The sequence below is a fragment of the Python bivittatus genome, unplaced genomic scaffold (genome assembly GCF_059951505.1).
Source record: "Python bivittatus isolate LINGU-HERP-01145 unplaced genomic scaffold, Pbiv_v1 ctg000640_np1212, whole genome shotgun sequence".
Lineage (NCBI taxonomy): Eukaryota > Metazoa > Chordata > Lepidosauria > Squamata > Pythonidae > Python > Python bivittatus.
This window is the reverse complement of record NW_028277090.1, coordinates 1377830-1405806: the sequence shown is the minus strand read 5'-3', so window position 1 is coordinate 1405806 and position 27977 is coordinate 1377830. Positions and strand designations below refer to the sequence as shown.

General features: G+C 43.0%; 1 protein-coding gene across 3 annotated transcripts; it reads right to left on the bottom strand.

Annotated features, from left to right (window-relative positions):
• PIGQ (phosphatidylinositol glycan anchor biosynthesis class Q) lies at nucleotides 1–27849 on the bottom strand. Of its 3 annotated transcripts, none has more exons than XM_025174205.2 (11): nucleotides 27671–27849; nucleotides 20991–21685; nucleotides 15567–15698; nucleotides 13397–13517; nucleotides 10943–11069; nucleotides 9841–9994; nucleotides 8356–8467; nucleotides 6394–6474; nucleotides 5591–5705; nucleotides 4600–4661; nucleotides 1–2406 (listed from the first exon to the last, which is right to left on the bottom strand). In XM_025174205.2, the coding sequence occupies exons 2-11, from the start codon at nucleotides 21656–21658 to the stop codon at nucleotides 2254–2256; spliced, it is 1725 nt and encodes a 574-aa protein (XP_025029973.1). In that variant the 5' UTR covers nucleotides 21659–21685; nucleotides 27671–27849; the 3' UTR covers nucleotides 1–2253. The 3 variants fall into 3 exon arrangements, with proteins under 3 accessions (XP_025029973.1, XP_007439930.1, XP_007439929.1); XM_007439868.4 differs by lacking the exon at nucleotides 27671–27849 and adding an exon at nucleotides 23099–23193; XM_007439867.4 differs by lacking the exon at nucleotides 27671–27849 and adding an exon at nucleotides 26265–26362 and having other exon boundaries at nucleotides 2–2406.
• Between the last annotated feature and the right edge of the window lie 128 nt (nucleotides 27850–27977).

Sequence of the window (27977 nt, the reverse complement as noted above, 5' to 3'; positions counted from 1 at the left end):
GTTGAAGTCCACTCATCTCAAAGTGGCCAAGTTTGGACAACACTGCCTTAATAAGTATAAATAAATCCAGTGTACCACATTTCCCCCCCCGTTAAGATGTCTGCAAATCCAAAAAGAACCAGCCAGAATAACATGTCCCATTTTATCCCTGGTGCTTTTAAATGCTTTTAGGAAGGTTACAATTCACATGGAATCAGCCCAACTGCTTTCTATGGAATTTATTCTAAAGCAGACTTTCTTAACTCAGGGCCCGCGTAAATCCCTAGCCATCACAGCTCACAACTCACAAGTTGTGAGTTATTCTCACAACTCTGAATCCCTAGCCATCACAGCCACAGGGCATCAGATGCAGGCTTCAGACTGTAAGACTAGAAACCTTTTTCTCCATGTCAAGGTGCCCATTAGTGCAATAGCGTGATAAAGCTAATGATGACGCCACATTAAGCAAATACACCAGATTCAAGCTCATCCTCTCCCCCACCAGGAAGCTGCCAGGAGACGTTCAAAGCAAATGTGCACCTCATATATGAAATATAATTAACCAATGGAATAGCTTAAAATCTGTTTTTAAAAAGTATCAACTATCCAGATGCACGATTTGCTGCAGATTCTAATCTTCATCAAGGGAGGTTTCAAGATAAAAGACAACTCGATAATATAAGAATCATATGGGAGCCTCACCCCTGGCCTGGACCCCAAGTTGGCTTTTACAAGCAGGGAAAGCGTATTTTCCAACCTGGGGTCATCCTACTTTGCTCAACACACTTGGAGGGCATCAAATTAGCAAAAACAGTCCTTGCTACAAAATGGACCTCAACCTTCTGGAACGAGTCTGCATTGGTACTTTGGCACATTTTAATAACAATTAAATATGAATGGAATATCTTTCTATAAGCATTGCGACAAACTCAGTGGTCTGCCCTTTTGAAGAAGCTACGAAAGAGAAGGAAAAGTTTGGAACAGGAAAAAAAACACACCTTGTGACCTGAAAGGATATTTACATAATTTTTCTGACAGTAAATAACTAAGCTTTAAATTGATTTATTGTTAAACTTGTATGCCATCCAGCTCCCGACGACTCTGGGTGGCTCACATGATGACTATCTTGCCTAACGTGTTCTGGGCTTCATGGGGAAGGGGACACATTATGGGCTAAATTCTATAGCTAGTTCTTTCATTTGTTAACTTAATGCTGGTATGACCCTTCCCAAGCATATTGTGGTAATGACACTTTAATTCCTTGCCCTCAGTGGGATCCCAGCCTGAATCATTCCTTCCTACCCTGCCATAGGTGTACAACTTGCCAGGGGAGGAAAACTGCCATTGACACCAATTACAGCTTTCTTCCTATGGCCCAAAGCAGGTAGGTGGGGGAGTGTTCAAGGGGCAATTTGGATCAGGACCATAACAGGAAGAAGAAATTGAGGGCTTCCTCATACATGCTAATGTGCTGATGTAGCTTATCTTGCTCCTGGCCCCCCCTGCTGGTTATTGTAAAAGAGAAATCCTCTACATAGGAGAAACATGTCAAATGCTGGGTCTGGATTTTCCAAAATTCTGGTCTCCATCGTCCAGAATCCTGCTACCAATAATGGACAGTAACTGCTTTGCCATTCACTTCTTTCCAGTGGGGGAACAGTCAGAGGTATGTGAGTATGTTACTGAGATTCCCAGAATTTCAGCAAGCACTCTCTAAACCAGTGTTTCTCAACCTTGGCCACTTGAAGATGTGTGGACTTCAACTCCCAGAATTCCCCAGCCAGCCATGCTGGCTGGGGAATTCTGGGAGTTGAAGTCCACACATCTTCAAGTGGGCAGAGTTGAGAAACCCTGGTGTAGACGTTCAGCTACATTTTCACAAAAGGAGCTGCAGAAAACGGCATCTTGGTGCAGAGAAAGTGCGGGTTCTTCAGAAATGGAACTGTGTGCTGGATACCACACAGGGGGTGCCTTGCAGTATCACAACATGCCCCAAACCCTTTTCTCCAAGGCGCAGCAGGTTATTATGGTGATTCTGTACTCTGATGTTTCCAGAGAAGCAGTTCTAATGCCAGGTTAAATCAGATGACATGATCGAAAAGAACAGCTCGTGGTGGAAGGAGAGCGAGGAATTCATCGACTCCATAGGAACTTCCTACCCTCAAGTTCTTGGCAAAGGAAGTAAAAACAAGGTCCAGTTGGCAAGAGCTGTTTCCAAGGTGCCTTAGCATGAAAAGTGGCCTGTTTCTCCAAGGTGTCTTAGGTTGTCCCCCATCAGTCTTGCTTCTCCTCCTTATGCTTCCAAGGGTAAATGAGCTCTCCAACGAACAACTTCTTGCACAGAGAAGCCCAAGAGTCCTTGGGGTAGCAGCTGTATGTTGGAAGCCTATACGTCTGTACCACGCGGCCGTAAGTGAGAGGGTTGATCTGGTAGGTTGAGAAGATGTAGGAAAGACATTCACAGTGAGTCAATCTGGACTCAGACAAACGATGTACAACAAAATCACAAATGCAGTTCATGCACATTGATCAAGAGGTATGGCTGTGGTTATGCCTTCCCCATAAAGAGATGTTCTGCTTTTGGAATCTGCCCCCAAAACAACCTTTAAATTAATAGATTTAATTAACAGTTTGATGATCCGCCTTCCCACTCTTAGAAAAAGAAGCCCAAATTACATCATAAAACAAAACACACAAATAGAAATAGTAACCCAAGTAAATCTCTTATTATAACTCCACAAGGAAGGGAGCGTATGTGTGGCAGAGATAGGAGCGAGATTTTTATTGATGGAGTCCACTGGAAACAGCCCAAAGAGTTATTCCTTGAGGACATGGCACTCAGCAGGTTAACATTTCTATACGACAGAAGTCAGTTTACTCTATTAGCAGCTCTGTCCCCACACAATATGGTATATCTTCTGGCTCTGATCCAGCAAACCACTTCCATATAAGCTTAGCATTTGAGAACTAAACTGTATTCAGATTGAACGCAATCCAAAATAATGCAGTCAGACCCATTTTTTCTTGCCTCTCCTAGCACATGTAGCCTAATAATCTATCCAAAGAAGTGGCTTTCAACTGGCACACTGGTCACACTGCACAGAAATCTGGAAATGACTTCTGTGCAATTTCACAGAATGCCTGTTGAAAGCTTGATCCAATAAAAAGAATCTCCTCTTTGTCTCTGCATTAATCTAGCAATTGCCCTTGGAACAGCAGTGAAAAGAAACACATACAGTTTCTTTTAAAGACATCAGGTTTGAAAGCCGATGCCTGTTTTTTACATTTACTTTCCAGACAATTTCAGATCAGAAAAAAAAAACCCTGGTGGAAGGCTTTTAAAGGAAGTATCTGTTAAAGTTGACAGGCCCACCTACTGTGTACACATCCTTGCTAATATAGTGCCCTCAATGTATAAGAGGTAAGAGGAGAATTATCTGCATTAGCTCCAGTAACATGCTTAATCAAATATATTTGAGATAAAGGGATTGTTCCAAAGGTTTCATGGATATGGGAGATGTCAAGAAAGCATTTAAGACAGTCAAAGGTGGTGAGATGGAAGCATTCTGAAAGGCAGTTCCAGACATAAGCGAGAGCAGCAATGGGAGAAACAAGTATTTGACCATGATAGTTTTAGGCTGCGCAGCTGGATTACAGGTAGCCCCTCTGGGAACCATTTAAAATAAATTAACATCTACTAGGAATATGTTGAGGTACAGGAAAGGAGAGAGAACAAGGCCACGGGCTGTTTTGGCAGTAGGGAAGAGGAATTTTTTTGCAAGATTCAAGGTCAATATGAACCCAGGAAACCAAGTGGGAGGCAATGCTAAGAGACAGAGACCTATGGGCTGGCATGTTTGTCTGGTCCTTGGAGAAGCACCAATGCCTAACCCTAATTTTAACACTAATGAGTAGGCTATTTGGAAGAACATCTTTCTGCAGCTTCTCATGAACATGAAGTTGCCTTTGAGAAAAGGACTTTCCTCAAAGCATTTTTAGGTCTATAAGGAGGCTCTTTTTAATAAACCCATATTTTTCCTGGCTTGCTGCATCAGTTGTGTCCGCCTACAGCTTCCCAGAGAAGCACTAAATGAACTGCTACCGGGATCTCTATGGATTCATCAGATCTCCAACAGACAACCTCCTCTGGCTTTGAGCCAAGCACACACAGTACACTGGGGAGGGTTCTTCTGGGAACATCCACCCAGGCCTCCTCCGTGTGCAGTTTTTATTCCTAGGCAACTGCAGATGCTATGGACATTAGTATTTGTTAGGAGGTCCAAACTCTGCAGTAACTCAGTGATTGACTCAGTGATAAAGCTACTAATCCTGGCTGCTCAAATCCAAATGGCCACTAGATGGCGCTAAAGAGAGACAGCCATTGCTGGCTCTTTGCTTCCACCTAGTGATCGGGTCAAGTCTTACAGTCCAGTTGTGATAGCCCCACTCAATGGAAACAACACAGCAGCCCCTCCATGATTATTCCATTCGATCCCAGAAGGACGCTAGTAATAGCAACTGACGCATGTGTGTATGTGTAGATGCGTAGGAGGGAGTTGCAAGGATCCTGAATGCGAGGACATTCCCTCAAAGAAACCAGGAAAAGGTATGAGGACTTACCTGCATTAGAAGTCGAAGAGGTTTGCCAGCTTCCTGCTCCAGAACTCTGAATTTGACACCAGCTGAAAACACACGAAACAAAAGCAGGTGCAGGAAGGGAACAGGCTTTATTGACCGATCACTGCCGTTTGCTGGAGGAATTCTCTAAAAGGGGCCCAAAGGGCCACATTTGGGTTTTAAAAAGAGAGAACATAGAGACAAAAATCTAGCTTTCCCATTTACTCTACAGGAGGTTTAAATGGATTCATGCTTGTTTATATGAGTTTATATTCCAAACCTTGGTTATATGCCACCTTATGGTCAGTTAACTCAACTTACTCAGTTTTTCAGACACATTTAAGGTTAGGTGTGATACCTGGGCCTGCTCACCTCCCTTGCCAAAATCTTCTCCTTCTGTTCTGCATTTGCAGCAAATCATAGGCTATCAGGATTTTTTTAAACTACCATTTGCTGAGTTAGCCATACTGGCCTGGTTCACACATTCCCACACTGAAATCATAAACAAACGGTCACACTATGGCTTAGCATCACCTTCAAGCCACTGTGTGCCATTTTATTTGAACACACAAAATATAGCACACAATTGCCCAACAAACCAGGACTAAAATTGTCCAAAGCCAGAGGACTAACAAATGGTGCTTTCTTCTAGCCAGGAGAGGAAGAAAGAAAATCACTCCATGTAAGGAGAGAAAAGGAATCCACATTGAATTCTCTAAAACCATCACTTAGACTTCTGTTCGGTGAGTTCTGGATTCTTTTGCAATCTACATTTTGAATGTTTTTCTTCTTTTTTGCTATTCTGGTGAGTTGGAATTTATAGGACTTACCTGCCAGCTAGTAGCAAGTGAATTCTCTGTCCAGTTAGTGTATATCTGTGTGCCACTGATTTCCGATTTTAAGCACATATACCCAACATGAATGGGACACTGGGCAAAATTTTCAACCCCACAATTTACTCCATACCACAACAATATAGACTTGTAGAGCTTACACGCCAGTCTGTAGTCTCGACAGAGCCGAAGAACAACAGAATAAAAGGGCAGTGAGTTTATGAGGTCCACCAGGAGATGGATTACGCCTTGCACAAGTACCACCAGCAGACGGAGCTAGAAGGAAAGATTTGTTTCTGTTAGATCTTGGTGGTAGTATTCACTGGACAACATCTTAGGCTGAAACACGGCAAGTTCTACAACCAGCAACAGTATGAAGTTTCCATCAGTTCTGTACTGTTGAGACATCTAGCAGCACTCGGGTTTTTCTCTTGAACCCCTAAATCTTGCATCCTGCCCTGCAAACAGATGCTGCCCGTAAAGTTGAGCGAGTTGGGGATTGGAATCTGTCTGCAGCCTATCCATAACCTCAACACCCTACCCACTGGGCATACTGGATTAGAAGCAAGGGCATGTATGATAGGACTGTGCAGCAATTTTGAAAACAAAAAAGTGCTTTTGAGTGCACAGTGATGGGCACAAAGCACACGTCTGCAACTCCTTAAATCAAATCCACCTTTTCCCAGGATGCAGAGGCCAGCCACACCCACCTAGAAAAAGATGCAATTCCTAAAAGGAGATGCAGACAAGTGGCAAAGGAGTGCTCCTGTGTGCCTCAAGGCATCGTTTTGCCTTTGAATTCAAGGACTCCACACCTCTGTCAATCATCTGAACTGGCTATTTAATTCTGTTGTCATACCTTGCTTTTAACAATCCTTCCAATTTTTTACATTGCTTTGAATGTGACAGTATAGGGGGGAAAAAAACCTTAACAATCCATTAATTCCAGAAAAAGCAGACTCACCAGAGTAAAAACCAAGTAGTACAAAGCAGTTGTGGGCAGCAGAAACAGCAAGATGGTGAACAGCAAAGTGCCAATAAATAGCTGGAGGAGGAGAAAAGACATAATGCCAGCTAATATTATCAGAGATTAACGATAAACAGAAATTTTAGGAATGGCGGTAATACAAAGCTGCACATCTGAGTACACCAAAAAAATTAACATTTCCCAATTAATCTTAACCATGACATGGACCATTATGTTTGTATGTATGTATGTATTTAAATTTGTTGGCCACTCAACTCCAGTATTATGGTTGTGTTGTGGTTTTTAATTTTTTTTTTTTACTGTTAGTTATTAATTTCATTTGGAAAGGGGGAGAAACAATTCTCTGTTGGAGGGCAGCAACCTAGAGTTCTCACTTGCACAATGACCAGCCTCAAAATATCCTACTTCGGACACGTGATGCAAAGACCCAGCTCTCTGGAGAAGACTCTGATGCTGGGAAAGGTGGAAGGAAAGAAAAGAAGAGGATGACCAGCAGCAAGGTGGAAGGACTTGAAGCAAGGTGGATGACCAGCAGCAAGGTGGAAGCACTGTTGGAAGGTCTGAAGGCCAGGTGAGGGACAGATCCTCCTGGAGATAATCTATCTATGTGGTTGCTAACAGTTGACACCGACCTGATGGAACTCAACCAACCAACCAACCAACCAATGAGATGGGAAGGAGTTGGTCAGGAAGAAAGATGCCACTTGTTTAGGTGATTTTAAATTAGTAAAGTATTAAATGTATGAATACCCATGATGGCTACACATTCTCTCACCCTCTGAACACCAGGAAAGACAGAATCTAACCCAAGGTAGGAGACGAGGGGAGTTTTAGTAATGCTACAGTTTGGAGTAGGTTTTCAGTTGATGTAGCATCCCATTGTGGAGACAAGAAAACAAAGCCATCATCCCATTTGCCACCAAAGAAGCACAAGTTCTTCAAATGGCCTCGGGAAAATCAAAGCAAAAGGTTCATCAGCTGGAAACTGTGTTTTGAACTCTTTTTAGGAAGAATGTATCACTGGTGGCACCTCCTTAGCCAGGGGAATATCTCTCAGAGAAGAGCTATCAGAACCACTTGAAAGAGTTGAAACAGCCAGGGAGAAAAGCAGGAGGAGAGAAAATCTCATCTGCCCACCTGCTCTTCTAGTGATCTCTGTCTACAGGCTGACCAAAGAACTGAACAGAGTGGATCAGAGGTTTCTCTAGACTTAGCCTTCACTCCTTTTCTTTCGAGAAACTTAGCAGAGCCAGAAGCCTAGCTACTGATCATGCAGCTGCCTTGACATTTAACACGGGGCAAAAAAGCAAAGAGAAGCACAGTACTTTGTCACAAATAAATACATAACCCCAACCATCCTGTTGGAAATGTGTGGGCCCAGCTCCCATCAAAAAGCCCACGAAACAGGGGGCTTTTAATAGAAACACAAATCAGCAGGTAACTATGGCAACGCTGTTGGGTATGGCTGTAATTATTTGGTGTCTTTGACTCAAATTGCTTCCCTCCTTACCGCCAACCCATTATCACGCCTGTGCTTTGACTTACATAGCACCAGGCACCTGCTGCAGGGGTCTCTTAAGACTAAGCCCCCTTCGGCTATAATTGTCTGAAAATGGGCCAGGAGAGAACGGCGACATTCAGAGTTCAGTAATAAACAGGCTGCATCTGGCAAGGAGTGTGCCTGGACTTGCGTGTTCCTGACATTCACCAGCATTCACAGTGTTCGTGATGCTTGATGGTTCCCTGCCATGCCCAGAGAATGTAATTGTAGCTATTTTTTTTCCCCCTGAGACATTAGTAACCCTACAGACCCATTGCTGCTGGGAATAAAACCAAATTCAACCCTTTCCAAATGCAGCTGGAAGTGTGTTGGTGAACACACCACCGCCGTCCTCCACCACCACCACTGCTTTGCTTGTGCTCCCAGAGAGCCTCTACCTGGTCTAGGTCATAGGAGCAGGAATCTACTCGTTGCCTCAAGACATTCCACTTCTTCCCACGGAACAGGCGCCACAGAGATGACAAGCCATAAATCTTGAAGCAATACAGCCTAAGTCCAGAGGAGGAAAACAGAAAATCAGGACAGCTCTGAAGTAAAACCCCAGACCCCTATCTACAGCTCTTGTTCTAGTGGGTCCATTCAAATAACAAGAGCTAAGAGCTTCAGATACCTGCAAAGCATGATATGCGACGCAGCCCCTGAAGGTCTGGAAATTTTAGGTAGTGCAAGATACTGCAACATGCCTAGATATGAACCTGGGTGTTAAGAGCATCTCATGCCAGTCTAATACTCTGGTGGTTTCGGCTGCACAATTTAGATTATGCTCTGGGTGCTGCCAAATGGGTGATTGGGGTTAGGACTGCTCACTTGGGTGGGACAGTGCTTGTAAGAAGCCAGGAATCTCTAGCCACGAGACACAGCCGCAGTCTGTATAGGATAGCAATAACGTTTCCTACATACGTATCTACTGAAAATGGAAAGTTGTGTGGGTTGGCTGCTGGGCTTAGCAAGGGTAATATGAGATCCTGAGGTCAGGGCAATGGGGAGGAAACAGTCTGAGAACTAACTGACATATGAGAAAATTCCCACATATGCAAACAATGTGATTCCCATGACTTGCTTCCCCAAAGAGTGGGTTTCTGTTTTGTTTTGGGTTTTGCTACTAAAAAAAAGTCTTCTCAAGTGGAAATCAATCCATAAAGCAGGTTCACTAATGAAAGGATAGGGAACTGAATTCACTGGCAACTATTTGCTTGTTTCTTTGCTGCTGAAGCTAATACTGGTGTTTTTTGGCAAGCTTGTTGGACAGATGCAAAGGTGATGGGGCAGTCAATATTTGGGACATTTTCAATTTTGCTAGAAGATATCTAGGAAATATATTGTCTGGGTCTGGTGATGTTTGAATGTTTGCTTTTGATTTATCAGTAAGCTGAGAATGATATTTTTAATCTGCATTATCTTCCTCATTCATTATCTGTCTGCCCATTTCCCTTAATTTATTTGTGATATGCTTTCCATAATGCTTGTTTTTCCAACCTCTTATGATATGCTTGCATTTCTTTTGTGCAAGCTTGTACGACTTTTCAATTATTGTTCTGGTAACATTTTTTTTAAAGGAAACCAGTTTTTGGTATTAGTGTTCTCTAACATCTATGTCCAAAATACAATTTGCCAGATCATAAGTCATACGGTTTAACCAAACTGAAACTATTGAATTAAGGCACAGGCGAGATGGGACAGGAGGAGCTGCGGCCTGCTCCTGGTCTGAGAACCTTAGTTTATGGGACTGGAAAGATTTTTAGGCGGGCTGATGTCTTGTCTTTGTCTACAACCACAAAAAACAGTTGTTCTCCCATTCTGTAAAAGTGAGCAGACAGTGAAAAGAACTTCTTTGCCAGTAGCAGAGAGCCAAGCACACCCACCTGGCTCCATAGACATAAAAACAGTAGATGTGGAACGTCAGGAGTGCAATGATGTCGGAGAGGATGGAAAGGGCCACGGTCAGGCCGAGGCAAGCTGACAAGCCAACATACCACAGGATCTTCTCAATGAATGGAGACATCAGATGGATATAGCCTGAACAGTGGGAAAAAGGAAACAACCACCCTTAAAAAGAGCACCTTCTCTTTTTAATGAGAGTTACCACAAATAGCTCCAAAAGATTAACTTTCCATCCCCCCCACCAGGACAAACATCAAATCTCTTACGAACTGATTGTGGAAATGACCCCCATAAGATTATATAGCTTGTTGGGAAACAAATGAAAGCTGCTACCTGAATACAACTTTGCCTGTCAGAGAGTACCTCGGACAGCAAGAAGAACCAATAATTCAGATGATGTAACACCAGGCTGCTTACTGGAAGCACCAACCGTGAAGCTAACACTTAGAAATTGTGGATGTATTATACAAAGGTAAGAGTCAATGGAGAAGACCCTGAGGCTTGGAAAAATCAAAGGCAACAGAAAAAGAGACTGAAAGGAATGGGCTAGATACTATCACTGGTGACCCAAGTCCGAGCCTATAAAAATGTAAAGAAACAGCCAGGCAATCCTGGTGAAACAATGTTCTATCAGGTCATCAAGAGTTTGGAATCACTGAACAATGACAACAATAAATAAAACACAGCCTCAAAAGACAAACCCTTTGTATCTCACCAACAGTACAAAGAACAGACAAGCACGACCCTTGTAAGAGAATAGCATGTGCTTGTTGGGTATCCAAGAGAGTTGCATAGCAAGAATGGGACACCCAGCCCTAAGGTGTCATGGCTTAGCCTCGGATATTAGGCTCCTAGTTCCAGAACACAGCTTCTAGAACCTCTACAAGAGGCCCATCATTCATCAACACATTCATGCGTGTTCAGTTCTTGCCTTCTCCAGCCTGGTGCCTGCCAACCAACAAAATCAGTGATCAAGGATGATAGGATCTGTAGTCCAAAATATCAGATGGCATCAGCTGGTTCTTCTTCCCTGGCACAAAGGATTTTGTCATGTCACAGATAAAGAAGTAAAAAGGCACTTACTAATCCAGAGGTGGATGTGGTAAAGAAAAAAACGGCCCAGCACCTGATCCAAATCTCTGTTCATTTTTAAACCAGCTGGCACACCCATTAGCCACTGCAGGAGGTTCTGGAGCTGCTGGGCAATATGCTGCCGAAAAGGAAGAGATTAGCAGCAGCAGTTAGTGGAAAACAGTTTGATCGTGCCCGTAAAGCATGACCTTCAAAAAAGCTAAAATATCCTGGAAGTTTTTGTTCTCTTTTTCCTCATCTTCCTTCCCACCTACCCTGTGCAATGATGTCAGCCCTTGGAGGTAGCCCAAACAGGAAACCAAAACCGTGCATACTAACACTACCTTTATTGTAAGGTTACAGTAACAGAATCTTGCAAGCCTGAAAGCGCTTCCCCCCCCTCCTTGCCTTTACTGTCTGGAGAAGTAGGGAGGGTCCCTTCTGAGATGCTCTCTCTACTCCCATTTTTGCTGTGGGCTGAGATATCTCTTATCTGATTGTTATCCTGGCTGCATCTCTTTCTCCTGTCTCCCAAAGTTATTCTCACAGCCCATGACAAATGCTGTGCCATCAGTATCTACCATGCTGACAGTATAAATTTTAACCTTGGGAAAATCCATGCAGCCACTTGAGAGTGGAAAATGGGCAGGCAGAGAATTCCAACCGGCTCAGATTCATATATACTCAAGCTAAAGTAAAAACAAATATGGCACTCAGCCCTTTTTGTGTTGTGATTGTATTTGTACTTTATTTGGAAGGGGGTGTAGATGCTGACCGGTAGCATAGTTAGTGTGAAAGCAGCAGACGGTCAGCTGGACTGAGGGAAGAGCGACTTCTTTAGTGCCCAGTGACTGGAGGGGATAAGGAGCGTTGATGGGAACGGAAGCTAGAGAGGCGGGGGGAGAAGAGCCAAGGAATGTAATTTTACACGAGGGATGTAATTTTTTATCCCAGTTTAAAATAAACCAATTCAGTATTTGGCTACAGATCACAAGTTCTTACGATTTATGGCCTGAAAGGTCATGTATATATTTGCCACATAGCTTTTAGCAGTCAAAAGCCACAAGCATTCATCATAGGAATCATCATCATCATCATTGGCATTGACAAAATCACCATCAGTCCATTGCAAAAGGCAGCTTTACTTGGAACAGCTTATATCCTGCGATGATACCTTTAACACCATCAAACAACATCTGCCTATCCCAGGTCCTTGGGAAGGACCCGATAGGTGGATAAAAATGCCAAATCCAGTCTAAACAACTGGCTGACTGTGCGACCAACCATAATAATAATAAATCTTCCTCTCTCTGAGGCCTGGCTGGGATCTAGGACAATTCAGTATCATGGCTGACTTCCATCAGAGAGAGATTTTGCTTAGGAGATTTTACTTGAGTAATGTAGAAACTGTGATGCCTTTATAAAACAGTGAACAATATAAAGCTCCTCGAGTGAAGTATTTTTGTGGCAGAACCCTCTGAAATTCCTGACGACTGTTGCTCTGCATGTCAGTCCACAGGGACACAGTGGTCACACAGCCTTTGGATGCAATCCAGGAGAATTACTTGAGCCTGGATCAGAGGGAAAGAAACCTGAAGTAGCCCAGGGCTTCAGTTGCAATTATTAAGCGTATCTGATGGCAGAAGAGGCCCGAGATGCAAAGCCAACAGAAGTTTCCTGTGCACTAGCTAACATGCAGCACAAGCCATTAGAAAGTTCTCCTGCCCATGCTCCACTGAAGCAAAGGGGGCAGGAAGGTGCCTGTATCTTTGAACCAGCATCCGAGTAATGATTGCTTACTAGATAAGAAAGCTGGTCTGCTCTCTATTGCACTGCAGCTCTTCCACTAAGGATAGTCACAAGGCGGCAGAGAGCGGGGGCATGAATGACTCACCACCATACCCATGTGGACTGGACACTGACTACATGCACACATGATGTTAACCCAGGGGAGAATTTAAACCAAGATTTGCTAAACAAGCTGTGGTGGTCTAGTTCATAGCCACGATGGGTGTCACAGTTACAACCAAGCCACACGATGGCTCAGCTAGGTGTATGCGATGGAATGTATCTACAAAGGGGGAGGTGGTGTGATGGAATGCAGTAGAGATCCAGGTTCTCTGGAAGGAGGAAGCGCATTCCAGTGGGGAGACAAGAGACAACACAGTCCGGAGCAGGAGCGTGGGAAGAGGAAGAGATTTAGGATAGCCACTCCCTAGAATCTCCCAAGCTATATCCACTAGGTTAGAGTAGTACAGATTTAGTCTGGCAAGATTTTGTCTATATGGTGTAAGCAATAAAGGAACTGAATTCTGTTGGACTGTTTCCCTGTTGTTCTTGGTCTGGGCCTGACAGTGTGTGAACCAGGCCACTGTTTTGGTTTTCGCAGACTTCCCCAAGAACGATGCCACCAGGTGGGGAAAGACAGAGTTAAACCTCAGCACATGATGTACAGAGAAAACTTACATCAGCCACTGGGACGAGGGCACTGGCAAGATAACCAGTCCAGTTCTTCTGATACAACCAGGACATGAGCAGAATACCCAGAGCCACGTCAATGAGGAGAGAGACAAAGATATTGGCTTTTCTGCACAGAGGAGAACATTGTTTGCCATGTCAGGTACAGTTAAATGTTCCTCAAAATACAGATACATCCAAACTTTTTTTTAGGATGAGAACCAAGTTTACACACTGAACACATCATCATTTCTTGAATAAGGCACCATGGGCTAGATTATCCTAACATGCTACACCATAAACCATGGTTTAGAAAACACAATGGCTGTGGTTTCATACAATGTATTAAGCCAACGTCAAGCAAACCACCATACAGTTTAGTACAATGGGAGGGTCTAAATCTAGTTTCATTTTTCTTCTAATGTAAAGTCAAAATTATAGATTGTAGCTGGTCTTCTTTCATTTCCCAATTGCTCCAGGCACAGGAACCTCTAAAGAAAAGCAGCCACCACCAAGGTGAACTGTCAATTCTTTCTTCAACCAAACCTTAGTTAGAAAGCACAAACCATGGCCTGTAAATCAGGATTTCTAATTTCCTTGCTTTCATCTAATTGCAGATCATGATTTGACAATCCAGGCATCCTATCAAGGCACAGGTAAGTGCTCCTCCCTAGGATTGGACAGGCTATCCAAGCAAAGCCACTTTCCAGAACCTCTTCATTCCTCCACAGGATTCTCTGCAAAGGGACACTCTAAATCAGTGTTTCTCAACCTTGACGACTTTAAAATGGGTGGACTTCAACTCCCAGAATTCCCCAGTCCACCCATTTTAAAGTCGTCAAGGTTGAGAAACACTGCTCTAAATATATAAGTGGCATAAAAGGAAAGGCAGAATTCACTTCTCAAAAGGCAGCTGAGGTTTCCGCAACCATGCAGAGGGCAAGGGCAGATGCCTTACAGATATTCCTCACAGCTGTGCCAGTGTTGGCTTGCCAGCCTTGTTTCCTGGGCAACTTTCTCTCGCTACATAGAAATGGAAGTTGTGTGGGCAGTGGTACGGGGGCAGCAGCAAGGGAAAAAGAAAATCCAGCCTAATGTGAGTTTCTCAGGTGCAGCAACATCAAACATAAACACAATGGAACAGCATGTTTCCAGAAACAATGACAGCATGTCCACACACATGACTATATTTTGGGAAACAGAAAGTTCCATCTTACATCTAAAAAACCTTCTCGCTCCCTCACACACATACAAAGTCAATATCACACTATCAAGATAGTACTTTTTTTTCCCCCAGGGAGCTCTTTGCACATAAACCTACTGAGAGACTAAATTCCCTACTATGTGATCATGTCTTAGGCTTATAAACTCCTCTCTCTTTCTCTCTCTCTCCTTCCTCTTGTGCAACCCTAACAGGAGGCTGTCGTTTTTCACAAACCACAGTTTCTTGTTACAGGCTGAAACAAAGACCTGCAATTTCTTACTATGAGCCAGGAGAAAATTTTACTTTTAGATCCCAACTTGCTCTAACCAATTACAGTTTGCTGCAAATGGATGTCATTGAGAAGTGTGGCTGGTCTAAAAGTGGAAGCAAACATGGTTTACCTCCCTGCAGCTGAGCAAGTGGAAAGAAAGGGATGGGGAGGGAGACCTTAAACCCAAGATTCTTGCAACCAAATTAACATAACAGGAAACTATGGTTTCCCATGCAATCTGAATTGGCTTATAGTTTGTCTGGTGAGAGATCCCCACCAGCAAGAGTGTTTCAGAGAACACACTCAAGTTATATTGGGTGTTAGGGAGGGGAAGGAAGTACAGTGGATTGGACCTCTTGACCCAGACTTGTGGCTGCTGAGATCTGACTACAAATTGCTCACAAGGATTTGCAAAGGTCTTGAAGGCTACGAGAACTAGATTTTCTTACGCTGAAATCATATTCAACTGCGTGCATCGCAAGTCTCCCATCTATCAGTTTCCCTAAGCCGAGCAATGTGGGTGGGGGAGGAGTTCATGTGCCCTTTGGGCATTTTCAGAGTAGCTTTCTGGATCTCAGCCAACCCTAATAATAGCAAGAGGAATAAACAGTGCATACTGATGCAAATGTCATCATATATTTTGATATCTGTCATGTGGGCTACTAGGATACTGAACTCTTCATTTCGCGCCGCAGAATTTTTACCTCATCAGCTGGGTCTGATCAGGAGCCGCTTTCTCATTGCTGATGATCTGGAAGTGCTGGAACCGATGCCTCAACTGCTCACAGGTTGAGAGTTTGCTCCAGATGAAAGACAGGGGCCAAAATGTCAGCGCCCTGCGGAAAAGACAAGCATGTTCCCCGATGAAACCAACATTGCTAACGAAGGACAACCCTGCCTCTCAGAACTTCCTTCTCAGAAAGCAACGTAGGATTCCTTTTGGTGCTAGGCAAAAGCATCTTTACTTCTCCGGGTGTTTTAGACCTATGCCTGACTTTTAAGCTTAGAGTTTTCAAATTGCTGCTTGCGATTCCGCGGTGGGACATTTCTGGGATCGTTCAGTCTGCAAGGATACGCGGAGGGATGAGCAGCTGGGAAAATAATTGGAAGAAGTACAGTCTTCATGTTGAGTTGGAAAGCTTGCAGCTCTTCTTTGGCCTGTCCGTGTTCACCAACAGGTCAGGGGAGAGAAAGCAAAAAGTCTCGTTCAGCAGGAGTGACCACAGGGTGTGGTCACAAAGTTAAGATGGCAGCCATGATGATGCGATAGAAGTTCTGCCTGGGGGTGCAATGCACATAAAAAACAGGATGAACTTCAATCACACCACCGTGCCTGTCTTGACCACACTCTGCAGACACCCCCGATACAGATATTTTTAAAATGTAATCTAAGTCTGGGCTGTTTTGCTGGCTTGTTTAGCAACCAGAGCTTGCTATCCCCAATTCATGGTTTGTCTCAGAGAGGATGACTACTGAAGTGAAACTGAATCAGGTTTATTTCTCCTCCTGCCATGAAGTTTTAAAACCAGAAACCCTGCTGCTACTAGGTTTTAACCCTTATCTGGTCTGTTCCTCAAAAATACTGGATGGCTTATCATTTGCTGAATTATTCCTTTTCAGACTGAAGATATGGAGGTTGAACACTAAGTGGCCTTCCTATGCAAAACTCCCTTTGGATTGAAAATAGAAATAGCTGACTGTAACAGACTAATATCTAAATCAAAACTTAACTCCCTGACATCCTAGTTTTCCACAGGCAGGGAATCTTGCCTCGGAAGGTCGACTGAAATGTGCCATCGCTCACTTGGACAATAAACTGGCATTGTTCTGATAGTTCTGTATTATATGACACTTCAAAACCAATGCTGCAGTTTTAGATGGATCACTGTGGCATCTCCCAAAGGCCAGTTCTGAGGGGTTATTTCCCCCAAATGCCCTTCAATAAATTATGTCCCCAAGTGTGATAAAGAGCAACTCCTGGAGCTAAAATCAATATTTGGAAGTAACAAGGGCTGTGTTTTCATTAACACCGTTTAAAGGATCTAGTCTTTAATATCAGGATAGCAGAACAGATATGCTGGATAAAATACTGAGGTCTGTAAAATCAAATTACACAAGTGATATACAAAGCCATTAGGAGATGGTCCTTGCCCCCGAGAATTGAACTGATTGCTGCAAATACACTGTATAGGAATAAACTGGAATAAATAACCTCTGTAAGCTTTACATGCAAAGGTATCACCATCCCTTGTTCAAGCCCCCAGTCTTCGATTCAAAGAACTAGAATCCCAACAGTTCTGAATTCAGAGTCCAGATAGTCCCTCTGAAGTTTCAGATCTCCTTCCTCTGTCATTATCTATCATTTAGTCCACAAAGCCAGGAGCCTCCAGAAGAAAGACGGTGCCGAGTGCCAGCAGGGCTAGGGTCCTTGCCAGTCACACGTTCTAATTGTCACCTGGTCAATGCCCCGTTTATCACTCAAAGGCGTCAGGAATAACCATGCGGCTGGTGAAAACCAAGGAGGCTTGTTGGTGGGGGGTGGGCAGCCCTCTGGGACTTTTGAGCTACATTTCACAAAAGGTTTGTCAGGCTAAAACCCAATTCCTCGCAACCCATCTCTTCCTGCCTATCCGATAAACAAGGGGCATCCTTGTCAAGCGCAATGGAGTGACATTTTTTCTCAGCTCAGCTCGCCCGAGTAATCCCAGGGGATGTCACCAACCTCCCAGGAGCAAAAACCGAACGCTCTGCTATGGAATTGGCTGGCCTGCTGGTGATAACATCTGAAGTGACAGAGGGAAGCCCGGGGGGCTCGGCTGGAGCCTTAAGAGGCTCGTTTGAGCCAGCAGCTCATCCCGGAGAGGTGAACTGGGAGACACACAGAACCACCGTTTCCTTTCTTCTCTTATTTCAGAATTACAAACAACGGGACCTGGTAGGAGGAGAGCCACGTTGGTCTACAGCGGAAAGAAATCAGGAAGAATCTGATAGCACCTTTGCCGACCAACACATTTTAGTTAAAGGCATCAGCTTTTGTGAGCTGCAGCCAAACTCCTTCTGACTGTAAATAATGGGACTATATCTCAGTACAATGAAATTTTAAAGCACAAAGTAGCGTGCCTGCATTCTATTTCGCTAGTGGCTAGAAATGTATGGAAATGTTCTTTCTTTTTCTAATTGCAGAAGGGGGGTTTAAACTGTTATTTCTATTCGTCTTTTTTTTTTGTTGATAGAATGGCATCCTGATTAACAAGGAAACATTTATTAAATAAATGTTCAATCTCTCAGTTGACAAACGTACTGAAGAATGTTTTTTCGAACAAGCGATGGAAGCATGATTTGGAATGGCCACCCAAACCGTTGTTGCCCTGTCCTATATAAACTCAGTAATAAGGTGAAACAGGCCATACTTAAGAGGCAGTGTGATGACGGTGTTGGAATGACCCGGGGAAACCCATTGGCAGGCAGCCAAAAGGGCAGAGATGGGGTGAAATAGGTAGGATTCGCTCCAGGACAGCAACTGGGATTGCTGAAATTGTTGTTGCTAAGCAGAGCATTAAGTGGTGTTTCACTTAATGACCGCATCGCTTAGTGACAGAGTTGTTGGTCCCAATTAAGGTTGTTAAGAGAGGACTACCTGTAGGTTCTTAGGAACTCATCATTTCATGTTTTTAACTGTTAAATGAATTTGAACAAATTAACCGCAAACTCATTCTCCAAACGCAGATCATTGTGTGTGTAAAATGCACAATCCAGAGGGCTTAGAGAATCTGAAGGCTTTCAGAAATACAACAAAATTTTTACACAAGTAACTATAAAAGGAGAAATGGACTCAAAAGTGAATTAACAGGAGTACTGCTAAAAACAGGAAAGAATGTGAGTAGAATGCAGAGTTCTGGAAAAAAGAACGGTATCTTTCCCTAGTTAGCACTTTACTGTAACATCCTGTTGCAGATTTTGTCTATCCAAAAATAGCTCTATCAAGTGTGTGATTGCTCATATTCCCTGTACAATTATGTTTATCCTACGTACTCATTTTAAGCAACTTCTGATCCGCAAGATCAATGTAAGATTAGGAATGTGATGCTATAATGTTTGATCAAGCCTACAAACAATGTTAAAGGACTAATGGTTAAAACCTTCGGAGAAGCCACACTGATTTTTTCCTCAGCTTGTTCCAAAGTTTATATTTGTTTCTAATGAAAAGGGCCTATCCAACCATTTGGCAATTGCTCTATCTGCCTTGGATACTTTTTGTAGAACTTTCCTGTGTAAAGGCCCCACTGTCTCCGTCCAGGTCCTAAAAATAAAAATTCACAAGCAGTTTTGCACCTTTCCCAAGTTGTGCTACCTTTTCTTCACAACGGACCCAAAGAACAAGCAGCAAAGTGATATCGTTTTAACGCGCATCCTGATAAACATGTTTGCCACAAAACGTGTCTCAGCATGCTCAGCGGGGAAGCTCACAGATAAAGTTACTCTTTTAAAAAGATAAAGTAACCTTTCCTAACCAAGAGATGGTGCTAAAGATCAAAGAACGCTTTTCTCTCCCTTAAATGCACAATGAAGGTAACCACCTCTCTCAGATCCACATCGCTCTTTGTAGCCTAGATGGTAAAACTTACAATATAACACCTTAAATACAAACTGACATCCATTTGCAATGCCCATTCTTTTAATTTTACGGGGAAAGCTCAATTAGCTTCCACTGAAAAACTGTCGTGGTAGAATGCAGTTTTGACTAAAGAATGAAGGTATCATACAGAGAGTAGACAGCTGTCTTATTGTAGGTTACAGAATTTGACCCTCCAGCCCAGTGTTTCTCAACCTCAACAACTCTGGACGTTCTGTGGACCAACTCCCAGAATTCCCCAGCCAGCATGAGTTGAAGTCCACACATCTTAACGTTGGCTGGGGAATTCTGGGCGGGCTGGGATGCTAGCTGGGGAATTCTGGGAGTTGAAGTCCACACATCTTAAAGTTGCTGAGGTTGAGAAACACTCGTCTAGCCCAGTAGGTTGTCCTTTCACCTCAGGAAAAGACCATTAGTTCTTATCATCCCTAAGAATCCAATCCCGGATTCCCCGTGTGTCAGTGAGAATCCTAAGGATGTGAACAGCATTCAGGTCACTATTTAAGCAGTTCAACAATCTAACTTTCAATGAACGCTTCACAAATAGCCATTTATTAGCTCAATGGAAAAATGCTTTAAACCGGGCTGGTATTCGTCATCTGTAGGCACAAGAGACTGTAGTTTTTCAAAAGGCCTTCATTCCCTCACAGGCATTTCAAATACATATGAAAGCTAATAGGCTTCCACTTCAAACAGATAGTAAGAATACCCTAGCTGTAATCTTTCACGACAGTATTATTCAGTTGGAAACCTGCCTATGGATTCTGTTTTCATAGCCCGAGGGTACGCTTGCTAAGGTTTGCTCACGAATGGTTGAGAAGCTACAATCCAAATGGAATTAATCAAACTGCCCTTTGCCAGCCTGGAAATAAAACTTCAATCCCTTTTGGCAGTACATTGTGATCCCCTTTGACGGCCTACCCAGCTCTAAGGTATAAACTTACCCAGCACTGAAGACGTTACCTAGCTGGGTAACGAAACGTTCGCAGGAAAACCACCAAGCTCAGAGAACCCCAAGGACCCCACAAAAAGCGAATTTCACATCCATTCAGAATTACAAGTGGGAGGTTTGCATTTTGCCCCTCTTCCAGGATTTTCCATTCAAAACCCTGGGAGAACTTAGCATTGATGGCAATTCAACAACACCGGGCATTGCAACTGCTAAATTTCCACTTCTGAGTCAACAAGCCATTTTATTGCAAAAGTCAGTTTCACCCCTGGGATTTCTGTGATAGAGGAAAGAACATATCAAGCATGACTGGAAGAGCACTGTTTTAAGTCATCCATAAATATGAAGGAGTGGAGGAATAGGCTGGTGATAAGACTTTTCTCTTGATTTCCTCTGACACTTTTGCTGCTGGAAACGCTGGTGTTCCACCAGCAAGTGACTATGTACCCGCTTCCACTAAGTGTAAACCCTCTGTCACTAGGAAACAGTTTCCATTCTTTGGATTCTATAATTTTCTATCATTTTTTTTCCACTAATCCCACCAACCTGCTTTTACAGACGCCAGACACAAGTGAAAGGAGGAACGTTATCAGCACACATGCAGGGACAGACACCTGTTTCAACAGTTCTATGATAATGCTGGCCTCCACGCCTTCCGACTGCCAGTGGGTGAGCTGAATGGGCCCCTCGTCATAGCGATCCTTCATGAACAGCAGCTTGCTTTTTGCAACAGTGTCAAACACAGCAGCTAGCTTGGAAGCATCTGCTGCCGTCTGGTCAGAAGAAACCACGCACTTGTTAAGAGGGTGAAGCTGCGATAGCATCACTTTGCGCTGGTCATAATAAACCACGATGATTTCCTCTACATCGCTGCTGCTGGATTCCTTCCAGGTGGCAAAGCAGTTCCAAAACTTGCTGCCTTTTCCTCTGCTGAGTTGGATCCAGGGGCCCTGAGAAAAGATTGTGCCCAGGTCTTCAAGGAACCTCTCCAGACTCTGTTTTTCTTTGCTGTTAGTCCAAGAACCCAACACAGACAGTTGGACTTGAGTGGCGTGTTGCATTTTGGAGAGATACTGCTTCACCTGACCAGGAATCAAAGGGAAATGGATTACAGCCAGGATAACAACAGAGTTCTGTTCCGGAATCCATCGTCCAATCAGAAGGCCACTTTCGGCTGAAGCGCAGCAAAGAGGGAAAAAGACTTTAAACACCATGATATGGACATCTGAAATTTAGAAGACCTAGAAAAGAAACAGAAAAAAAATAATGATAAACAAGTTACTTATGGATCCAGGCACTAGAGCAAATAAAAGGAGTTTAAGCCTTAAACTGAAGCTAATACTTTTGTTGCTGTTTCTATAAAGGGACAGTACATGAGAAGATGTGATAAGGATTACAAGAGATCGTAAGACTATCAGGATTAAAAAGGATCCTAACATCTTATCAAGAACAGCTGAAAGATCTGGCATGTTTAGCCAGAAGACACAGCAACTGCTCCAAAAATATAAATGGATGATATGCAAAAGGTGGGGCAGAATTATTGTCTATTGCTCCGAAGCTCAGAATGGAAATTAAGAGAATATTTCACTTAAACAGGAGAAACTTTCTAAGAAAAAGAGCTAATTGACTGTGAAACAGATTACCTCATGCCCTGGTGGGCTCTTCTTTACTAAGTATTTAAGCATAGGTTAAATATGAGAGCCAGATTGGTGTAGTGGGTTATGGTGCTGGACTAGAAATCAGGAGACGGCAAGTTCTAGTCCTTCCTTAGCCATGAAGACCAACTAGTAATTTTGAGTCAGCCTCTCACTCTCGCTCTCTTTTTCTCAGCCCAAGCCACCTTACAGGGTTGTTTGTCAGGAAAATAGGAGGCAGGAACATTATGTACATCTTGTTGAGTTGTACAAAAATAAAAGGTGGGATATAAATATAATAAAATGAATAGATTGGACAGCCATCTCTCAGATATTGTCCCATCACAGGACAAAGGGGAGCTAAATCATCTCCAATTATTTTTTTCCAACTATGAAATGTGGATAGAGAAACTGGCATGGGAACAATTAAGTTAATTAAGATGATTAAACTAACAATCACAAGGACTGATACAGTGGATTAGATTAATGAATCGACTCAAAAGCCAGTTGCAATTTATACTTCAGAATTAGGATTCTCTGAAAGAAGGAGTTGCGTGATCTATCTAAAAGCAAGCATTTCATCTGAGATGTTAAATCAAATGCTGGTTTTACTCCAAAGATCTTTAAAGTCATGATTCTTGTCATGTCTCCCTGGAAATAAGAAATACAGGATCCTTTCTAAACCCCAGCATAATGTGCTTAGGTACCCTCATTTTTGCAGTTAAACACAACTAGGTTCTTAATGGTAAGCTATTAGAGAGTGCAGCTGGAGTTGCCAGCATTTTCTCTTGCAGAGCTCCAATGTCTTTAGCAATAGCTGACCTCCCCACCCCCCCAAAAATATAGCTTAAGTTCTTTCATTATCACCAGCTTAATTTCTGCAGTACAATGCTGCAGAGAAGGTACAGCAGTCATGAAAGTTGTCTCTAGGCCAGCTTTTGTACTCTGCTGGCTATTGTACTTTTTAGCAGCAATCCAACACAAGCACATTTAGCAAGTGAAATTCGTCCCACCACTTACCTCCCTTCTAACAAATCATTTGCCTTTTAGGTTTCTGTGTCAGAAGAACAAGAAGAGAGCAAATAAAAAAGCTACTGATTTTGGCTGGGGCACGGAGGAGATTTTACGAAGGACTGCAGGATTTCCTAGGTGGAAGGCACAAAGGAGGGGAAGTATCACATTATTTGGATTCCCCACCCCAATAAACCATTCTGTTTTCGCTTTAAAATCCAAGGTGACATCAAAATCTGTGACGTGTGACCTTGGAACTAATAAATTCTTGTCTCTTTAAATAACATAGAAATAGCAAACATAAACAACATTATATACTGTAAACAGGAGGCAAGAGTTTACAACATCCAGCTACTGCTGTCCTTTAGCACTGTTTCAAGGTTGTCATGCAAAACCCTTGGGCTGTGTCCTCTGTGATAGGCCCAACCAGCAGAATGTAAATGTTGATTTGCAGCAGGTACACTGGAAAGGAGATATTCAGAAAAGGAAGCCGCTGCTGACTTCCTTTCTGTTAAAATAAAGTACAACTGATCTCTGACATTTTGCCCTGGAAAAGGGGCAATTCATTTGCATTGAAAATGCCTCTATTTACCCAGAAAAAAATCAGCCTGTCAAATGCTGTTGCAGGAGGCAATGTCTGTTTATGGATGAATTCCCAGTCTCTTGAGGCAGAAAAGTGGTGTCTGGTTGATACATACTCTTTACCAGTATATGGAGTTTATAAGAAGAGAAGGACTACAAATTCCTCTTCAGCACTTATATATGTGGGGCAGCTGTCAATGTGGGTAAATGCTCAAGGTAAATTGATCTCCTGGCTTAGGAGGGAGAAACAGCAATAAGATTCTTAGTGTGGTAACACTCCCAACAGCAAACTGTAGGAGTAGCAAGCATTGAAACACCTTGCACATCCCATTGTTTGGCTAGAGAGATCAAGTGCAGCTTCCAGGAAAGCAAGACATTGGGAAAAAAATAGACATTTGACACATTTGTGCTCTGCAAACTGTCTCCTGCTAAGTCTGCAACGAGGCTATTTTTCTGTAAAACTAATATTGGCAAGTGAGAAGAAGTGCTTAATTCCACCCCACCCCATATCTATTGCAACTGAATTCCCCAGCCTGTTTTTTCCCCAGCAATAACATATTTGCCAGGGAAACCTTGCAAGGAGAAAGTGAACAAGGGAAGAGGTAAAAATCACATACTGGTTCACGAAGTCTGCTGTAGAAATGCCTCTATTTTGCCTTATTAGGAAAACAAGGAACCAGGTATCTTACATTTTGCTTGGAATACTGTATATATTTTAAAATTTTAAATAAGTAAAAAGCTCAAAGCTCAAAGATGAAGTATTGACAAAATGCATATAAAAAGAAACAAATCTGGAACAAGAATGCAAACAAATATAAGAGAATAATAGGAGAACACACTAGGAGAACACAGAAACATTTCTTAGCAACCACACACCCTGAAAAGTTTGAGGAACTGCTTCTTAATGCAGACTTTTCTGGAGTAGCCAGAAAGGTCTCTTTACAGCCAGGCTAGATTTCATAGAGACAGAGAGCACTTAAATTTTATCTATGGCATTCAAACTATAATTCATAATGCGTTTTCCAAATAATGTGGAGATTATTATTCTGGGAAGTAAATCTCTTTAGGTTGACAGCAACTTGGTTTTAAAGCTCAACCATTGGTTGATTCCTTACACCAATGACCCATATTAGAGGTTGCCTCATGTTTCCTCTTACGTTTCTCCAACAATATTTCATTAAATATTCCACATGACATTGTACCAGACTTAGTGTTCCTTTGTTTTCTTTGAGATATTGTCCAACAAAATGAAGGGCAGTTTGGATCACCCATCTTCTTTAAATGTTAATTTTTTAAAATTGTTGAGACAGAAGACACCTGGAAGGTGCCAGGTTTGGGGAAAGTTGTTAGCCATTCCCTGTCACCTGCTTACACCTCAAACCAACTCATTACAACTCTAACAATCATAAGTTCAAATTGCTGGAGTGGAATCATGGAGACAAAACAAGAACATGGTACAGAACAGCAAAAAGTAATGTTGTTTAACTGTAGCTTTTAGAAAATGGTTCCTAATGAAGAATTATCAATACATCATCATTATCATCATCATTGAAGTTTTTAAGAAAGTTAAAGGAAAGTTTTTTAAAAAGCTAAAGGAAAGATGAGCAGACCTAGAGGATAACAGTTTATCCTTTATTTAGTAGTTGAAAAATGAACTTCTGCAAACAAAGACCATTTGCACAACCTTCATACAGGGAAGACACTGACTGACTGACAGACAGACAGACAGACAGACAGACAGATAGATACCTGGCTGTTTGACCAGGGTGGCTGGAGAGCCCCACCAGATGCTAGACATTGGTGGGATATGTGGCCTGCTGAATTCGCCACCTTGCTCTTCCCTTTTCCTAGTTTGTTTTTTGTCCTTTTATTCTATTTATTGTAACCTGAGCCACCCAGGGTCGCCAAATTGAAAAAAATAAATGCATGGCACATACGTAACTGAAAGAAGTCTCCTGAGTCTTGAAAACAAAAAACTGAATTGCAGCATAAGGTTTCAAGGACCTCGGTGGCTCCCTGTCAGCCTGGGTTCACTACCTTCCCTTTAAGCAAGAGAATAAGCCCTTGACTGGCCAGGTGCACATAACTCTCTGCGCCATCAACCATGCTCAGGCCTCCCTCGCAGGGGCTGGGCTCCCCACAAAGACCCTCCCCCCAAAGACCCCAGCCCAAAGATCCTCCACTCAAAGACCCCACCCCAAACATCTTTCCCCCAAAGACCCCACCCCATTCTGGCTTAGCCCAAGGGAGACCCCAGCCCTTTTGCAACCCGCGAATGCTTCTGCCCCGCTGAGTCCCTTCCAACCAACAGGCGGCCCTCCTCGCCCAGCTGCTGCCCGTCAAGGCGCTTCCAGGACGCAGCTCGGGGCCCTTGGTGGCCCAATTCACACAACCCCACCCCCCACCCCCGGGTTTGACCCACGCCACGGCGACAGGCCCAGCGTTCCCCATCCCACCGGGGTTTATTCAGCAAGTTCGATTGAAACGCGCCATCGCTTCGGCCGGCGCAGGAACGCTACGCAAAACAAGGGCCACCAAGTCCCCACTTGCCCCGTTTCAGTGAAGACTCCCCGCATCTGTTCTCCAAACTTACCCCCGCTCGCTTTCGCTGCCCCCAGAAACGCGGGAGAGGGAGAAAAAAAGCCCGCACCGCCCATTAACCCACTTCCGGGTGCTCCCGGCCGGTTGCTAGGAGACGCGGTCCGCTCCTCAGAGACGTCCGTGCTGTCCCGACTTTAATAGCCTTCCGGCGACCTCCTGCGTTCGCCTAAATTGAGTTCCGCCTCATTGAACTTCTCATTTGTGGAAAGGAGGGAGACGTTCCCTGTTGATCTGCAATCCGTATTTTTTTTTTATTTTGCGGCTGACCCAGCAGCTTATTTCAGGTTTTACTAGTCCTTCTTCATTCTCATCAGCGGTTGAAGAGGGACATATTTTTATGGCAAAAAGCTGCTCTTTTAGTTTTGTTCAATGAGGACTTTTCCCGCCTTCATCATCATTTTTTGACCTAGGGATCATTCTTCTGCAAATGCTTCCCACCCCTTTCCCTTCAGAAACAAATCCGTTGAAAGCAAACAAACAGGTGGATGTCTGTGGGAGACATTCAAATGCAGTGTTTCTCAAACCTGGCAATTTAAAGATTTTTAAGTCCCCCAATGTCAGTTTTTATTGCCATTGACTAACATGATAGTTCTTTCTGAAGCCAGCTAGATAATATACACTAAACCCTCTCCTTGTTTCACAGTTGTGGAATTAAACATTGACTAGATCAGTGGCTCACAAAGGGTGGTCTGGGGACCTCTGAGGGTCCCTAAGACCCTTTCAGGGGGTCCATGAAGTCAAGGAAATAAATACTTTAAAATGTCTCAGTTTTAATTTCTAATACAGTAAATATCAATAGATATAACCCACATAAACCAAAACTCTTTGGGGTCTTCAATCATTTTTAAGCATGAAAAGGGGTCCTGAAACTAAAGTGTTTGAGAACCACTGGACTAGATGTTTTCTTACGTTTTACCGAATACAGAACCGCCTGAACTGTTGAACATTTTACTATATACATTTCTTACCAGAGCAAAAGTAAGAAATAAACTGTGACTTTGTTTTAAAGCAACTTGGTTTCCATTTGGGTGGTCTTTCATTGCTTATTAAGTTCATATGTATATGAATCACACACAACCATAGAATAGCACTTTTAAAAACTCTGGAGAAGTTTACCTATGTATATAATTTGATGCCAAAATACAGACATTACGGCCACGAGATTTCACTAACAATCTACATGCATATGAAACAAGGTTTATTTATTTATATCGATTTATATTTCAAATTTCTCACCGCCCACCCCGCTGTGGAGTGACTCTGGGCGGTTTACAGTAAAAATAGAATAAAACGTGAATTAAAATAGATAAATATGAATTAGGTAATTAAAATATACGAAAAACAAACTTCCTTTATAGCTTATATCAGGCACGAATTTGGCTTTTGTTTCATACTGACCTGGTTAAATGTACAGTAATGCAGAAGTGGAACCTCGGGGAGCAGCCTTTCAAATTGCCAACTGCTCTCTACTTACTGCAGTAAGAGTATTTCTTCTGCAAAGCAAAATGAACCGTTGCTGTCCACACCCTGGGTGGAACATGCATCTTCCTTTCAATGTGACATCTGCATCTGCTATTTTCCTGATAAGCTTCATGCCATCTCAACTGATCTCTCTTTAAGAATTAGTGATGTGTGTCTCCAAAACATTTTGCTGGAAGCTGATAACTCTACAGCAGTGTTTCTCAACCTTGATAACATTTAAGAT

Bases quoted from the DNA above. Each gene is read 5' to 3' on its own strand.
- PIGQ (XM_025174205.2), bottom strand. From the start codon at position 21,658: ATGGTGTTTAAAGTCTTTTTCCCTCTTTGCTGCGCTTCAGCCGAAAGT. The intron at 15,699-20,990 runs GTTGGTGGGATT...TCTTTTCCGCAG, and splicing joins TCTGGCGTCTGTAAAAGCAG to GGCGCTGACATTTTGGCCCC. The intron at 6,475-8,355 runs GTAGAGGCTCTC...CTCCTCCTCCAG, and splicing joins GCTCCTATGACCTAGACCAG to CTATTTATTGGCACTTTGCT.